This window comes from Bos indicus x Bos taurus, chromosome 19, assembly GCF_003369695.1.
Source record: "Bos indicus x Bos taurus breed Angus x Brahman F1 hybrid chromosome 19, Bos_hybrid_MaternalHap_v2.0, whole genome shotgun sequence".
NCBI classification, from domain to species: Eukaryota; Metazoa; Chordata; class Mammalia; order Artiodactyla; family Bovidae; genus Bos; species Bos indicus x Bos taurus.
This window is the reverse complement of record NC_040094.1, coordinates 43,552,901-43,570,816: the sequence shown is the minus strand read 5'-3', so window position 1 is coordinate 43,570,816 and position 17,916 is coordinate 43,552,901. Positions and strand designations below refer to the sequence as shown.

General features: G+C 42.3%; 1 protein-coding gene across 4 annotated transcripts in view; it reads left to right on the top strand.

Annotated features, from left to right (window-relative positions):
* Window positions 1-17,916, top strand: part of STAT3 (signal transducer and activator of transcription 3) — a 75,792-nt gene that overhangs the window by 28,189 nt on the left and 29,687 nt on the right. For all 4 annotated transcript variants that reach the window (XM_027516883.1, XM_027516885.1, XM_027516886.1 and 1 more), the window contains exons 2-4: window positions 14,916-15,066; window positions 16,640-16,784; window positions 17,366-17,464. In XM_027516883.1, the coding sequence (XP_027372684.1) occupies window positions 14,939-15,066; window positions 16,640-16,784; window positions 17,366-17,464 (372 nt within the window). In that variant the 5' untranslated portion in view covers window positions 14,916-14,938. The remainder of the gene's footprint in view (window positions 1-14,915; window positions 15,067-16,639; window positions 16,785-17,365; window positions 17,465-17,916) is intronic.

Genomic DNA, 17,916 nt, shown 5'->3' with positions numbered 1-17,916 from the left:
CTGGCGTGCTGCAATTCATGGGGTCGCAAAGAGTCAGACACAACTGAGCAACTGAACTGAACTGAACCGAACCTGTCTGCTTACAGAATTGTTTGCTTCTCTTCCTAAAACCCTTCTGACCTCCCCACTCCCTCGGGCAACCTGCCCATTCCCCTCGGGCAAGAGTTCCTGTTTCTTTGTATGGCTTAGCCGAGAGCCTCTCCACCCTCATCTCTTGCCATAGTTCCCTTATGTGGTCTCCACAGGGTTCTGCTTCATTACAGCTGCCTGGAGCCCATCCTTGGGGTTGATTATTCAGTACATGCAGAGTAAGGACCAGCCTCTAGTGTCTCAGAGCCCTTCAGGTGACTGAGATGTGCTTGCTGGGTGAGCCCTGATCTCTACTTTTGTTCTGAGGTTTTCAATCTGGCCACACCTTAGCATCATCTGAGGAGCTTTCAAATATTGAAACCTGGCTCCTTCCCATCCTCGACAATTCCCATTTAGCTTCTGGTTTGGTTGCCAGGCATCTCTATTTTATTTTTTATTTTTACAAAAATATCTGCCCTCATAATTCTGCTCTGCAGCTAGGGTGGGAGAAGGAAATGGCAACCCACTCCGGTATTCTTGCCTGGAGAATTCCATGGACAGAGGAGCCTGGTGGGCTACAGTCCATGGGGCTGCCAAGGGTCTGACACAACTAAGGGACTAAACGACCGCTAACACACCACCAGCAGCATTCTTGCCTGGAGAATCCCATAGACAGAGGAGCCTGATGGGCTGCAGTCCATGGGGTCGCAAAGAGTCAGATATGACTGAGCAGCTGAACACACAGCTAGGGTGGGGAACCTCTGCATACCAAGGGCAGAATCAGGGAGTAGATGTTACAGGAAAACAGATCCTGATTCTGGAGTGACTTATCCTTTTATGTACAGATCTCCAAGTATTTGAAAAGCTACTATTCCGTAAGTTATCCTTTTCTCTTCTGACTTTATTTCCTGCTCCCCAAGTCTATTTCCCGGGTGAAACGTTCATGTTCTTGGACTGCTCACACCCTGATTGCCCCTCCTCAAATATGTTTGTTTTCTAGTGCACCATTAAATTGTGATACAGTCAGAATATCACTATGGGCCAACTGGATTAATCCTTTTATTCAGACATATGTCTGTTAAGATATCATTAGATCACATTGACTTTGTATTATGATTGACTCATGGTTGACTTAAAATCAATGAAACTCCCACTGTAGCATAGTGGTTAAGAGCTGGAATTCTGAAAATGGACTTAGTAGGGTTGGGGTTCCAGTTTCATACCTTTACTACCTGTCTGAACTTGGGTGAATCACTTAAAATTCTGTGCCTTATTTTCCTCCTCTGTAAAATGGGTATAAAAATAGTGTCTATCTCACAGGATTATGAGGATGAAATGAGTAAATAAATATATGTCAAAGAGTGCCTGGCACACAGTGAAAGTTAAACTTAGTCACACAGTCGTGTCTGACTCTTTGCGATCCCATGGACTGTAGCCCACCAGGCTTCTCCGTCCATGGAATTCTCCAGGCAAGAGTACTGGAGAGGGTTGCCATTTCCTTCTCCAGGGGATCTTCCTGACACAGGGATCAAACCTGGGTCTCCTGCATTGCAGGCGGTGCTATATAAATATTAGCAGTAATCATTAGTTCTTTGGACTGCTCTTAAACCAAGGTTCTTATTTTTCATCTTTGTCTTTCATTTGGATATCACTTAGTGTTTCCACCTTTAGTCTTTTTAGGGCCTGGAGTTGTCCTTGGGTGAACTGTGTGTGGAGATATTTGATCAGGGTACGACCCAACCCTCTCTTCTTCCCCTTCGCTTACACCAAATCACTGCATTACTAACTCCCTCCCTCAGGCTACATTACAAAGACCCATTAAAATGCATGTATTTTATGTAGAAGGGAAAGTTAGCTTATCATTTAATAGGACTAATCTGATGACAGAGGATGAAATCTGATCACACAGACCACAGCCTTGTCTAACTCAGTGAAACAAAGCCATGCCCTGTGGGGCCACCCAAGACTGGAGGGTCATGGTGGAGAGGTCTGACAGACTGCGGTCCGCTGGAGAAGGGAATGGCAAACCACTTCAGTTTTCTTGCCTTGAGAACCCCATGAACGGTATGAAAAGGCAAAATGATAGGATACTGAAAGAGGAGCTCCCCAGGTCAGTAGGTGCGCATATGCTACTGGAGATCAGTGGAGAAATAACTCCAGAAAGAATGAAGGGATGGAGCCAAAGCAAAAACAATACCCAGTTGTGGATGTGACTGGTGATAGAAGCAAGGTCTGATGCTGTAAAGAGCAATATTGCATAGGAACCTGGAATGTCAGGTCCATGAATCAAGGCAAATTGGAAGTGGTCAAACAAGAGAGGGCAAGAATGAATGTCGACATTCTAGGAATCAGCGAACTGAAATGGACTGGAATGGGTGAATTTAACTCAGGTGACCATTATATCTACTACTGCGGGCAGGAATCCCTCAGAAGAAATGGAGTAGCCATCATGGTCAACAAAAGAGTCCGAAATGCAGTACTTGGATGCAATCTCAAAAACAACAGAATGATCTCTGTTCGTTTCCAAGGCAAACCATTCAGTATCACAGTAATCCAAGCCTATGCCCCAACCAGTAACACTGAAGAAGCTGAACAGTTCTATGAAGACCTACAAGACCTTTTAGAACTAACACCCAAAAAAGATGTCCTTTTCATTATAGGGGACTGGAATGCAAAAGTAGGAAGTTCAGGAACACCTGGAGTAACAGGCAAATTTGGCCTTGGAGTATGGAATGAAGCAGGGCAAAGGCTAATAGAGCTTTGCCAAGAGAACGCACTGGTCATAGCAAACACCCCCTGCCAACAACACAAGAGAAGACTCTACACATGGACTTCACCAGATGGTCAACACCAAAATCAGATTGATTATATTCTTTGCAGCCAAAGATGGAGAAGCTCTATACAGTCAGCAAAAACAAGACCGGGAGCTGACTGTGGCTCAGATCATGAACTCCTTATTGCCAAATTCAGACTTAAATTGAAGAAAGTAGGGAAAACCACTAGACCATTCAGGTATGACCTAAATCAAATCCCTTATGATTATACAGTGGAAGTGAGAAATAAATGTAAGGGACTAGATCTGATAGAGTGTCTGATGAACTATGGACAGAGGTTCGTGACATTGTAAGGAGACAGGGATCAAGACCATCCCCATGGAAAAGAAATGCAAAAAAGCAAAATGGCTGTCTGGGGAGGCCTTACAAATAGCTGTGAAAAAAAGAGAAGCGAAAAGCAAAGGAGAAAAGGAAAGATATAAGCATCTGAATGCAGAGTTCCAAAGAATAGCAAGAAGAGATAAGAAAGCCTTCCTCAGTGATCAGTGCACAGAAATAGAGGAAAACAACAGAATGGGAAAGACTAGAGATCTCTTCAAGAAAATTAGAGATACCAAGGGAACACTTCATGCAAAGATGGGCTCGATAAAGGACAGAAATGGTATGGACCTAACAGAAGCAGAAGATATTAAGAAGAGGTGGCAAGAATACACAGAAGAACTGTACAAAAAAGATCTTCACGACCCAGATAATCACGATGGTGTTATCACTCACCTAGAGCCAGACATCCTGGAATGTGAAGTCAAGTGGGCCTTAGAAAGCATCACTATGAACAAAGCTAGTGGGGGTGATGGAATTCCAGGGGAGCTATTTCAAATCCTGAAAGATGATGCTGTGAAAGTGCTGCACTCAATATGCCAGCAAATTTGGAAAACTCAGCAGTGGCCACAGGACTGGAAAAGGTCAGTTTTCATTCCAGTCCCTAAAAAGGCAATGCCAAAGAATACTCAAACTACTGCACAATTGCCCTCATCTCACATGCTAGTAAAGTAATGCTCAAAATTCTCCAAGCCAGGCTTCAGCAATATGTGAACCATGAACTTCCAGATGTTCAAGCTGGTTTTAGAAAAGGCAGAGGAGCCAGAGATCAAACTGCCAACATCCGCTGGATCATGGAAAAAGCAAGAGAGTTCCAGAAGAACATCTATTTCTGCTTTATTGACTATGCCAAAGACTTTGACTGTGTGGATCACAATAAACTTTGGAAAGTTCTGAAAGAGATGTGAATACCAGACCACCTGACCTGCCTCTTGAGAAACCTATATGCAGGTCAGGAAGCAACAGTTAGAACTGGACATGGAACAACAAACTGGTTCCAAATAGGAAAAGGAGTACGTCAAGGCTGAATACTGTCACCCTGCTTATGTAACTTATATGCAGAGTACATCATGAGAAATGCTGGGCTGGAGGAAGCACAAGCTGGAATCAAGATTGCTGGGAGAAATATCAATAACCTCAGATAAGCATATGACACCACCCTTATGGCAGAAAGTGAAGAGGAACTAAAAAGCCTCTTGATGAAAGTGAAAGAGGAGAGGGAAAAAGTTGGCTTAAAGTACAACATTCAGAAAACTAAGATCATGGTGTCCGGTCTCATCACTTCATGGCAGATAGATGGGGAAACAGTGGAAACAGTGTCAGACTTTATTTTTGGGGGCTCCAAAGTCATTGCAGATGGTGATTGCAGCCATGGAATTAAAAGATGCTTACTCCTTGGAAGGAAAGTTATGACCAACCTAGATAGCATATTGAAAAGCAGAGACATTACTTTGCCAACAAAGGTCTGTTTAGTTAAGGCTTTGGTTTTTCCAGTGGTCATGTATGGATGTGAGAGTTGGACTGTGAAGAAGGCTGAGCGCCGAAGAATTGATGATTTTGAACTGTGGTGCTGGAAAAGACTCTTGAGAGTCCCTTGGACTGCAAGGAGATCCAACCAGTCCATTCTGAAGGAGATCAGTCCTGGGTGTTCATTGAAAGGACTGATGCTGAACTGAAGCTGAAACTCCAGTACTTTGGCCACCTCATGCGAAGAGTTGACTCATTGGAAAAGACTCTGATGCTGGGAGGGATTGGGAGCAGGAGGAGAAGGGGACGACAGAGGATGAGATGGCTGGATGGCATCACCGACTCGATGGACATGAATTTGGGTGAACTCTGGGAGTTGGTGATGGACAGGGAGGCCTGGCGTGCTGTGATTCATGGGGTGGCAAAGAGTCGAACACACCTGAGCAACTGAACTGAATGTGATGACAGAGGATGAAATGGTTAGATAGCATCACCGAGTCAAAGGACAGGAGTTTAAGCAAACTCTGAGAGATAGTGAAGGACTGGAAGCCTGGTGTGTTGCAGTCCATGGGGTCCCAAAGGGTGGGACACGACTTAACAATGAAACAACAATCTGATGATTTAATCTCTTTTTCCCAGGGCATTGAGGAAATGGATTTAGCACAGGAAATGCTGATGAAAGGGATGCCATGAGAGGAAGGAAAAATACAGCTGTGAGGTACACCCAACACAGACAAGAGGGATGCTATAGGCAAGAGTGGCCCCTGAAATATAAGGTGGTTAAGTTTTTGTTGTTGTTTGTCTTTTAATTAATTTTTGGCTGTGCTGGATCTTTGTTGCTATGTAGGACTTTTCTCTAGTTGCAGTGAGCAGGGGCTATTTGCTAGCTGTGGTGCATGGGCTACTCATTGCGGTCACTTTTTTAGTTGCGGCACACAGGCGTAGTTGCTCCAAGGCATGTGGAATCTTCCCCAGCCAGGGATCAAATCTGTGTTCCCTGCACTGGCTGGCAGACTCTGAACCACTGAACCACCAGGGAAGTCCCCATTATTTTCTTATTACTTACATAACAGTCCTTCAAAGGAGGGCTACTTCCCTATTTTACTAAAGGAGAAGCCTGTTCAGTAGTCAAATTATGTTCCCCTCCTCCCATATAGCTGATAAATGACTGTCAGGGCTGGCACCCAGGCCCATCCAAGGTCAAGTCTTTTGGTCCTTGGCTTCACACCACACAGCTTCAGGGGAGCGTGTCTGGTTGGGGGAGGGGTCATGTGACAGTGGGAAGGCCATGTGACACTCAAATTTGGTCTCTGTTGTGGTTTTTATCTGGTGCTCAGACCTGTTCTCAGGCAACTTTAACCATAAACTTCACATTGAGTAATTGACAAAGCATGTCTAGTTGTGTTACTTTCAGTTTAGAGAGAATATATTGTTCTGCTCTTGTTTAATCTGAAATAGTTGTGATCACATGTGGTGCCTATCCCAAATGCAGTATGGGGAATACATTGCATTAAAAAAAAAATTACTTCCATAGCACTATTAGATTTGAAATAATAAGAGGCCCTGGTAATTCATAGTTTTCAGAATCTTTTCTCAAAGGTAGCTGTTTGAGCACTAGACGTTCGTTAGTGCTTTTGGTTTTGCTTTTAACATCCTAATTGTCCTTCATGGGTCAGGGCACTGGGTTTTCCTTCCTTTTTGCTGTTCACATTCCTGGTCGTCTCCACCTCTTACGTTTAACTGTAAACCTGATATATTTTATTCTCTAAGTTTCTGGATTTAAATTAGATAACTACACCAAAGTAGTGCTAGTGATAAGACCTTACACATGTCAGGATTTGGAATGGAAAAAAAAAATCATGTGCTCAGCACAAGAGTCTTGAACTTTTCCAAGAATTAAAATGGGATAATGGACTTCCCTGGAGACTGCCTTCCAGTGCAGGGGACACAGGTTCGATGCCTGGTCCAGGAAGATCCTACATGCTGAGCAGCAACTAAGCTTAGTTGCTGAGTGGCAATTGAGGCCATGCATTGCAACTACTGAAGCCCACTTTCTAGAGCCCAAGAACCACAAGGAGAGAAGCCGCCACAATGAGAAGCCCATACACCACAGCCCCCACTTGCTTGAGCTAGAGAAAGCCCTGTTGCAGCAAGGAAGGCCCAACACAGCCAAAATAAATAAAGTTGGATAAGAAGAATGAGGGATAGTAGAATTTGGGGGGTTGCATGTTCTTTAGAGTGTCATTAAAACTGTTACTTCCCTCACTTCTCCAAGCTCTGCTGCTGCTGCTAAGTCGCTTCAGTCGTGTCCAACTCTGTGCGACCCCATGGACGGCAGCCCACCAGGCTCCCCCATCACTCCATCACTGGGATTGTTCAGGCAAGAACACTGGAGTGGGTTGCCATTTCCTTCTCCAGTGCCTGAAAGTGAAAAGTAAAAGTGAAGTCACTCAGTCATGTCCATCTCCAAGCTCTGCTCCTCAGTAATTTAGTAGTACTGCTTTCTTATTATAATCAGTTTTGCCCACATTAGTAGGGAACTATAATTCAAATTCTCTTATATCTCAAGGTCCTTTTTTTCCCCAAGGAAGTGTTGGTTTCTAACTTTAAAACAAATATTTTATTGTTATCTATAATTGAATGTATTTGATTATTCCAGTGCGGTTAGTTCAGATTGGGCACTCAAGTGTTTAATATTTTGTTTTTTTAGGAAACCAAAACTGGGTGTCTGTATAGACAACTTATTGTGAAGGCAAATGTCTAGTCTTTTTTTAAAAAAAATTAGTTTATTATTCTTTGTTGTGCTGGGTCGTTGCTGCTCACAGGCTTTCTGTAGTTATAGCAAGTGGGGGCTACTCTTCCTTGCCATGCTTGGGCTTCTCGTTGCAGAGCACGGGCTCGAGGGCTCACAGACTTCAGTATTTGCAGCGCACAGGCTCAGCAGTTTCAGCTCCCAGGCTGTAGACTGCAGACTTGGTAATTATGACACACAGGCTTAGTTGCTCTGCAGCATGTGGGATCTTCCTGGGTCGGGGATCGAACTCATGTTCTCTGCATTGGCAGGCAGATTCTTATTCACTGTGCCACTGGGGAAGTCCCCAACATCTAGTCTTAAACTTTATAAAGGAACTGTTTGGATTTGTAAGCAACGAAATCACATATTTACTATCCAACTGTACTTATTTTGAATTATTTTTATTTTATTTTTTTGGTTACACCATGCAGCACGTGGAATCTTAGTTCCCTAGTCAGAGGTCGAACCCATGCCGCCTGCATTGGAAGTATAAAGTCTTAACTACTGGTCTACCAGAAAAGTCCCAACATGATTACTTTTATAGTCTTGTAAAAATGTCTTCTCAAAAGGACTGGTTTCTGTAGATCTTAGTACCATTTGCTGCTGCTAAGTCACTTCAATTGTGTCTGACTCTTCGCGACCCCATGGACTGTAGCCCACCAGGCTCCTCCGTCCATGGGACTTTCCAGGCAAGAGTACTGGAGTAGATTCTCATTGCCTTCTCCATAGTACCATTTATATGTTACTTTTACTTGGGTTGCCTTAGTCACTGGGCCTTTCCTGACAGCAAAGAGGAGCTTAGTGTAGACAACAGATAAAATACAAGTATGAATAAATATGTTGTTTTAAAGGTAGGTATTTCTACTATAGAGTATGGCTAACATCCAAAGAAAAATCTTGTGACGCACTGCAAGGTGGAACAGAAACTATCTTTAGATCTCTTTATGTTCTGGATGTTTGTGGACACCTGGTTTTCCTCCCTCTCCTCACTTTCACTCCGGTTCACTCACCCCTTGTCGTAAATCCACTGGTCATGGATGCAAAGAACAGGTGTTAATTTTAAAAATATATTTTATGAAATGATGTAATGAAGCCTTTTTTAAGTGGTCCTGACTTGTGGTTCTCAGTACATCCCTTGGTTTCTTTAGATCGAAGTACGTAAATGAAAACTGTGACTTAGCGGATGAATCTTTTCAGTGATCTTTACAGTAATAAGTTCCCCATTAGACAGTAGTTGTTTGCCTTTTGACTTGTTGTTGGTAAATTATCCCCAAGAGGCTGAGAAATTCCTGTTTTGAAAAGTCCAGAAAGTCTTTGGTGACTTGCTGTTTCATTTTTATTGTTCTTTTCTCTTCAGTTATAGAAAACAGGATCAAACTTACCTTTCCTTTATCTGCTAACATTTGATATATGTGAACCTTAAACAGAGTTAAGTCCTGGAGAGGGGCTTCTCTGGTGGTCCCATGGCTAAGACTCCATCCTCTCAGTGCTGGGGGGCCTGGGTTTGATTCCTGGCCAGGGAACTAGACCCCACATGCCCTTGCAACTAAAGATCCCTTGTGCCACAACTGAGACTCAACGCAGCCAAATAAATAAATGTGTTTTTTGTTTTTTTTTTAAACACACCTGAAAAAAAAAAAAGAAAAAAAAAAAGAAACACACCTGAAGAGAATTAGAGACTGTATTGCCCTAAGCCAGCCACTGTATGGAATGAATTGCCTTCTCTCGGAGTGGTACTGGGCACTCACATTGTTGTGCAAATTTCTCTCTCTGTTCGGGGTTCAGTGAAAGTGGTTTGTAAGTCACGTTTAGAATTAGACTTAGAATCATTCCATAGATAAATATTTTAGCTAAAATTTAGCGAAGTCCTTCAGATTAACTTGCGATTCGAAAAGCAGAATTGAAATTGTGAAATAAAGTGGACTTGAAAAAAATTTTTTTGCAGTTAAGACAGTTACCACAAAGCTAATTGGCAGTGGTTTCCTAGACAATTTGGCTAATGATCTCTCTCTTTATATAACATTTATTTGGTTGCATCAGGTCTTAGTTATGGCACGTGGTTGTCTTGTTGAGGTGTGTGGGCTTCTCTCTAGTTGCAGCTCGAGGGCTCAGTTGCCCCAGGGCTCAAACCCGAGTCCCCTGCATTAGAATGCAGATTCTTAACCACTGGACCGGCAGGAAAGTCCCGACTAATGATCCATTGAGGATCCACAGTTATGAAGAACAGTTGGCCTGTGGCTCCTATTAGTTAAATATGGTTAGTAGCTAAGCAGCTGATAAGGAAATCACTGTTTGACCCTTTGCTGAAAATACTATCTGTTCCTTGGCTTTCATTTAGAATGATTTTTTTTTTTTAATATAAGAGAGCTAATACACTATTACCTACAGTGATTAGACTGAGACATAGAACATAACATTACTCATTTTTGGTCTTTTAATTTTATGGAAAATACAATATTGTTAGCTCGTGTCTGGTTTAAGAAATAGCCCAATTATTGTACTAACTGGCACTAAAACCACTGCAGATGGTGACTGCAGCCATGAAATTAAAAGACGCTTACTCCTTAGACGGAAAGTTATGAGCAACCTAGACAGCATATTAAAAGCAGAGACATTACTTTGCCAACAAAGGTCCGTCTAGTCAAGGCTATGGTTTTTCCGCTAGTCATGTATGGATGTGAGAGTTGGACTATAAGGAGAGCTGAGCGCTGAAGAATTGATGCTTTTGAACTGTGGTGTTGGAGAAGACTCTTGAGAGTCCCTTGGACTACAGGGAGATCCAACCAGTCCATCCTAACGGAAATCAGTCCTGAATATTCATTGGAAGGACTGATGTTGAAGCTGAAACTCCAGTACTTTGGCCACCTGATACGAAGAGCTGACTCATTTGAAAAGACCCTGATGCTGGGAAAGATTGAAAGAGGGAGGAGAAGGGAGGACAAGGAGACGACAGAGGATGAGATGGTTGGATGGCATCGCTGACTCAATAGACATGAGTTGGAGTAAACTCCAGGAGCTGGTGATAGACAGGGAGGCCTGGCATGGGGCAGTCCATGGGGTCGCAAAGAGTCGGATATGACTGAGCGATTGAACTGAACTGAACTGAGCACTAACTAAAACCCAAACAACAACAGCAACAAAAACCTTCTGAGTAATGAATTAGAAATGAATTGGCAAACTTTCAACAATTTGTAATTTTTTAATGATGTAAGAGTTTGAAAATGCAACTACTCAGGCATGAAAGTGAAAAAGTGAAACTTAGTCAACTCTGACTCTATGCAACCCCATGGACTATAACCCGCCAGGCTCCTTCCTCTGTCCACAGAATTCTCCAGGCAAGAATATCGGAGTGGGTAGCCATTCCCTTCCTCAGGGGATCTTCCTGACTCAGGGATCAAATCCCAGTCTCCTGCATTGCAGGCAGATTCTTTACTATCAGAGCCACCAGGGAAGCCCTGACTCCATGGTTAATCCAGAAGTGAGTAGGGATAGTGGGATGTTGCTTCACAGTTTTAATTTGGACCTTCAAGGATCAGACTGTAATGGCTTTGTATTTGTATACACGATCAGCAGTTAGTTTATTTTTTAATTGACTTATAACACAGGAGTTTATTATGAAAAGGTGTCTGTTTCTTTAAGTACTTTATTAGAACCACAGCTTTTGGATTACATAATCTGCAGTAGTGTCCAGCAAAAATAGAATATAAGTCACATATGTAGTGTTAAAGTTTCTAGTAGCCACAGTAAAAGAAGTAAGAAGAAATAAATAAAATTCATCTTAATGGTGTATTTTATTTAGGGACTTCCTGGTGGTCCCATGGTTAGGACTCAGTGCTTTCACTGAAGGGAGCTTGGGTTTGATCTGGGAACTAAGATCCTGCAAGCCATGTGGAGCAACCAAAAAGGAAAAAAAAAAAAGATAGTAAAACTTAATCCAGTATATCTAGAATATTAACATTTCTGTATTAATGAGATATTTTACTTTTATTTTTGTACTGAGTCTTCAAAATTCAATGTGTATTTTACAGCCTATCTGGTTTGAAATGAGCCACATTTTCAAGTGCTCAGTAACCACATACGGCTACTGACTGCTGTATTGAATTATGTAGATCTATAGTTTTGACATTCACATGAGACAGAAATCTATATAAATTGGCATATTACACAGATTTCTGTGCAAATCATGTCCTGAGAAATATAGGGCAGATCCTGATGCTTTTAGCCTAGGAGGCATGACTGACTGCACTTCCATGCATTGGAGAGGGAAATGGCAACCCACTCCAGCATTCTTGCCTGGAGAATCCCAGGGACAGTGGAGCCTGGTGGGCTGCCGTCTATGGGGTCGCACAGAGTCAGACATGACTGAAGCGACTTGGCAGCAGCAGCAGCAGCAGCAGGCAGATTTTAATTTGGTCCTAATGTGAATATTATAAGAGTGTTCTAATGGCCTTTGATTTTTTTTTCTTTTTTTAATTTTATTGGAGTATAGTTGACTTACAACTTTGTGTTAGTTTCAGCTCATTGATTCAGTTATACATATGTATATATTCATTCTTTTTCAGATCCTTTTCCCATATAGGTTATTACAGAATATTGAGTAGAGTTCCCTGTGCTATACAGTAGGTCCTTGTTGGTTATCTATTTTATATATAGTAGTGTGTGTGTGTTAATCATAAACTCCTAATTTATCCCTCTCATCCACATTTGCTTTTTGGTAACCATGTTTGTTCTTGAAATCTGTGAGTCTTTCTGTTTTGTAAATAAGCTCATTTGTATCATTGTTTTAAAGGTAAATTCCACATGAGTGATATCATATGATATTTGTCTTTTCTGTCTGACTTCACTTGGTATGGTAATCTCTAGGTCCCTCCATGTCGCTGCAAATGGCATTATTTCATCCTTTTTATGGCTGAGTTGTATTCCATTGTGTGTGTGTGCGTGTGTGTATTGCACACAAATGCCACCTTTTCTTTATCCATTCCTCTGTTGATGGACATTTAGGTTGCTTCCATGTCTTGGCTGTTGTAAATAGTGCAGGAGTGAACACTGGGGTGTGTGTATCTTTTTGAAGTAAAGATTTTCTCTGGGTATATGGCCAGGAGTGAGACTACTGGATCATATGATAGTTCTATTTTTAATTTTTTTAGGGAACCTGCATACTGTTGTCCATAGTGGTTGTAGGTCTTTGATTTCCTATTGAGAGTAAAACTCAGCATGGTCACAGTGCTTCACCAGTAGCATGCGCTTCCTCGCTGTTTCGCACACATGTATAACTGCCCAGGTAGCAGTGCACTGGTACTGTGGCAGGTAGTCTTGGGGGTGAGCAATGCTTGGACGGGGGGTAGCGGGCGGGGGAGACTGCAAAGGAGTGGTAGCTGAAAATGTTCAAGACGTGCTTCAGATATTGTTTTTTTTTTTTTTTAAATCCCAAGCAATGAGAAAACTTAACTTATTCCCCTCTAACATTGTTGGAAGATTTAGCTTATTTATTAAAAAGAATCAGCCTGATTAGGGCAAGTACCTCATTCTGACATTCTCATTTCTTTGCTCTACCGAAGTTTTCACTAGTGGAACTTAAGCCTTTGGTACTTAAGCAGGGAAATACCTTAGATCTGTGGTGTAAGTGTAAAGCACACATTGGGTTTAGAAAACTTTGTGTGAAAAGAAGAATGTAATGTATCTCATGAATAATTTTTGTATGATCACACGTTAAGGTGCTAACATTTTGGATGACTTAGGTTAAGGAAAATGTATTTTTAAAGTTAATTTTACTTGTTTCTTTTACTTTTTAAAATATGGCCCCTAGAATATTTAAGATCACCTATGTGGCTTGCATTACATTTCATTGGATAATGCTGCCTTAGATAGTTATTTGTTCAATGTAAAGACTGCTGGGTGGGGCCAGCCTCTGCTCTCCTGAATATATGCTTGAAAGCTTGATCCATTGACATTATCTTTGTAGTAGCAAGGGGGTCTGCTGCATCTGTCCCCCCAAGAAAGGGGAGGAGAACAGCAGCACAGCTCTCTGGAATTCTATAATTTGGATTTGTTCAGCTTGAGTTGCTCCTTGGCATGTGGAATCTTCCCAGACCAGAGATCGAACCCGTGTCGACTGCATTGCCAGGTGGACCCTTAACCACTGGCCCACAAGCGAAGTCCCGCCCAGTTCTTTTTATGAAAGGACCAGTAATTAGGTGCTTCTTCATGCCTTCTCTGAGAAATCACTCTATATATGTGTTTGTGTATATTCTATCTCTCAGTAAATGTTCTCACTGTCCCAGAGAACCATGTCAATATACTCTGATCTATACATACCTTAGTCTTTGGCTACTGCTTGTAGTTACCCTTTACAGCTTCTTAAGATTGTTGTTGTTACGTTAGCCGCTCAGTCGTGTCCAGCTCTTTGCAATCCCATGGACTGTAGCCCACCAGGCTCCTCTGTCCTTGGAATTCTCCAGGCAAGAATACTGGAGTGGCTAGCCATTCCCTTCTCCAGGGAATCTTCCCAACCCAGAGGTCAAACCCAGATCTCCTGCATTGCAGGCTGATTCTTTACCATCTGAGCCACCCGGGAACCCCAGTTCTTAAGATTACTTGGTCTCTATTGCTGTTTCAATGACCCAAGCTATTCAGAAAGAGGATTTAAGGTGGTTAGCTGGCTTGCCTTCTCCTTCCTGAACATTTCTCTGGGGTAATCATGAACCTGGGGACAACTCGAATGCCTTGTCTTTAGCTTCTCTTCTTTCTCATCCCAGACTGAGAAATTTTAAAAACAAAATTACTCTTTTTTGAGTGGGAGAACCCCAGGCAGATCCTTGCTTGTAGGTTTAAATCTGTAGTCCTTTTTAACATTTTATTTTATATTGGAGTATAACTGATTAACAGTGTGGTAGTTTCTAAATCCGTAGCCTTGGAATTAGCTCTCTGTCCTCCCTGAACACCCACATCCCACGTTTTGGTCTTAGTTCAGGTTTACTGTGTTCATATTTCCCAGTCCGCCTAAAAGGAGTGGCAAGTGGAAAGAAAGGAACTCCTATCTGTTGAGCATCTATTGTGTGCTGAGCACTGAGCTGGATGCTCTAGAAATATTATTTCAGTAGCCCAGAGAGCTGGGAATTATAATCTCTGTGTAATAAGAGGAAGAAATGAAATCTGGAAGTGAAGTAGTTTCTCAACTTCACATACCTCTGGGAGATAATGGGTTCTAGAACTTGGCACCATGCCCACATTGTCATCTTGGTTTAGAAGAAAGAAGCTGTGATGTGGCCCCAGGGGTAGAGATTTGAATGCACATGTATTGTTCTAAACTGGGTGGAGCAAGAGAGAGCCTTTCCACAGCACCTTTTATCCCTAATCATAGACCTGAGCCCTATGTTGGATAGTCATTTCCTCTTACTGGGCTGGTAGTGACCATATGAACCTTTGGTTTGCAGTTGTGACCCCTGATTCCAGCAGAATGGCCCAATGGAATCAGCTCCAGCAGCTGGACACACGGTACTTGGAGCAGCTCCATCAGCTGTACAGTGACAGCTTCCCCATGGAGCTGCGGCAGTTTCTGGCCCCTTGGATTGAGAGTCAAGATTGGTAAGTCCTTCTCAATAAACTCCCCAAATTGCTAAGTGTTAGTTTGAGTCAAGAGACATGATCTGCTCTAACTTAACTCTTTGCTAACTATTTCATCTTAAAGCTTATAGTTGCAAGTGACGGGGCAAAAGAGATTGGAAAGTAAAGAGGTCATTTTAGTCCTGAAAAGCATTTTTACATTAGAAGGGCATCTGGACAGCTGTCTTTTGGCACACTGAAACATCTTACTCAGTTCAGTTCAGTCGCTCAGTCATGTCCAACTCTTTGTGACCCCATGGACTACAGCACCCCAGGCCTCCCTGTCCATCACCAACTCCTGGAGTTTACTCAAACTCATGTCTGTTGAGTCGGTGATTGCATCCAACCATCTCATCCTCTGTTGTCCCCTTCTCCTCCTACCTTCAATCTTTCCCAGCATCAGGGTCTTTTCAAATGAATCAGTTCTTCGAGAGATGTGAAATTGAAAGTAAAAAGTGTTACTGGTTCAGTCGTGTCTGACTCTCTGACCACATGGGCTGTAGCCCGCCAGGCTCCTCTGTCCATGGAATTCTCCAGGCAAGAATACTGGAGTGGATTACCATTCCCTTCTCCAGGGGATCTTCCCGACCCAGGGGTTGAACTCAAGCCTCCCGCATTCCAGGCAGATTCTCTACCATCTGAGCCACCAGGGGAACCCATTTTAATTTCATTTGCTTGATGAGATTCTCTGCGTGTTCTGATGCTTCAGGGACATGCTACAGATATATTTTTTTTAATCTGAATGAGAATTTTGTCATGGATAAAAAAAGGTTTGGGTTTGTACTTCTGATTCCTCTTTCATTAAAGAAAAGAGATACAGAGTTAGAGAAACAGACTCAGTCATAGAGGAGATAGGGGTTCCCTGGTGGCTTAGATGGTAAAGAAACCGCCTGCAATGCAGGAGACCTGGGTTCGTATCCCTGGGTCAGGAATATCACCTGGAGAAGGAAATGGCAACCCACTCTAGTATTCTCGCCTGGAGAATTCCATGGACAGAGGAGCCTAGCAGGCTACAGTCTGCGGGATCGCAAGAGTTGGACACAACTGAAAGACTAACACTTGGTCATAGAGAAGATAGTGGTACAGAAGCCCAGCAACTCTTCCCTTCACTTTCAAGTTTTCAGATCCACCTTTTAATTTTGGTTTAATTCAGGCCCATGACCTAATTTTTCCAGTATTTGATGAGGGGCCAGGGAGGTAATTCAGAGATGTTGGAAATAGGCCATCCTAATCTGGGATTGGTGATTTGCTACTGAAAATCCGACCATAGAGTTGACTGAGAATTTAAAGGAAAACAGTGTATCTGATCATTCAAAATTTGATAAATATAGAACTATGACATTCGCTTGATAGTATCCAAAATAATTGCTGGTAATTTTAAAATCAGTTAATTTATGATTGCTGAGTAAGATGCATCTAAAATGATGAGTGGGTTAAAGCATCAGGTTTGCCTTGTTTTTCCCTCCTTCTTGATGGTGATTTCGAGTGCATGCCTGTGCGTGTGTGAGCGTGTAGGTTTCAGAATCATTCTTTGTCTTTATCTTCCTTTTTCTAGGGCATACGCGGCCAGCAAAGAATCACATGCGACTTTGGTGTTTCATAATCTCTTGGGAGAAATTGACCAACAGTATAGCCGCTTCCTGCAAGAGTCCAATGTTCTCTATCAGCACAATTTGCGAAGAATCAAGCAGTTCCTTCAGGTGTGATGAGAAACTGAACCTGCAGAGAAGGGTTTTAGCTTTCTTTCCTGAAAATGTTTCTTTCTCACTTGATTAATTAATAACCTATCTTGTACTTTAAATCCAAGGAGAAGTTACCAGCCCTTTGAGTATTATTGCTTGAAATTTACTTGGTTGGTTCATTGAAATAATAATGTGATTTTTATGTTAATTATGTTAGTATGCTAATAACATGATTGTAACAAGTTCAGATGACTAGGAAGATGGCTCTTACTTTTCAGTGTCAAAGGCTTGGACACCATAGTTGGATACTCCTTGACAAAGTCAGTCACCCCCCTTTAAGACCAGGATAACTCACTGTCCAAAGACAGACAACCAAGCCTACTCTCACTGCAGTACTGCTCATTGTGACTGCCTTTCTTCTTCTCTTCATCACTTCTTCTCCTACTGACTGTAGCTGGGCTCTGATGCTCTGTGGTTCCATGGAGTAAATGTAACACTTTCCCTAGTTTATGAGGAAGTTAGCTTTAAGTTAGCAAAGTTCAGTCCACATCTCCTGAGTCTGCTGCTGCTTTTCATTCTCTTTGTCTCCCCACTTACAGAGTAGATACCTTGAGAAGCCAATGGAGATTGCCCGAATTGTGGCCCGTTGCCTGTGGGAAGAGTCCCGCCTCCTCCAAACTGCAGCCACTGCAGCCCAGGTGAGCCTGGGAAGAAACAAACGCTGTTGACATGTGCTTTCTTCGTGTGTACGAAGATGTCCTTGCTTTTTGACCCCCAGAGTAGTGGGTGTTTGGGGGTTTTGTACAGTAAAAATAACTTTCTCAGCATATAAAATGCATTCTCCTTTTTAAGAAAGACTTTATTTAATAAAACATTACAGAAAATTACAAGGAAGAAAGTTTTAAGAACTGAAAGGTCACTGGGTCCTCTGTCCATTTTGTCTTCCCAGGAAACCAACATTAATAGTCTGGAATATATCCTTTCATAACTGTCTCCAGGCTCCTATAAACTATAGAAAACACACCACACACATGATATTTAAATTGGTTTACTTCTCCACATCTTGCATTCTTTTAATTACGTCATGCAAATCCTTCTAAGTCAAGCAGATTAAAGCTAACTCACTTTATTTGCTGCATAATATTCTGTA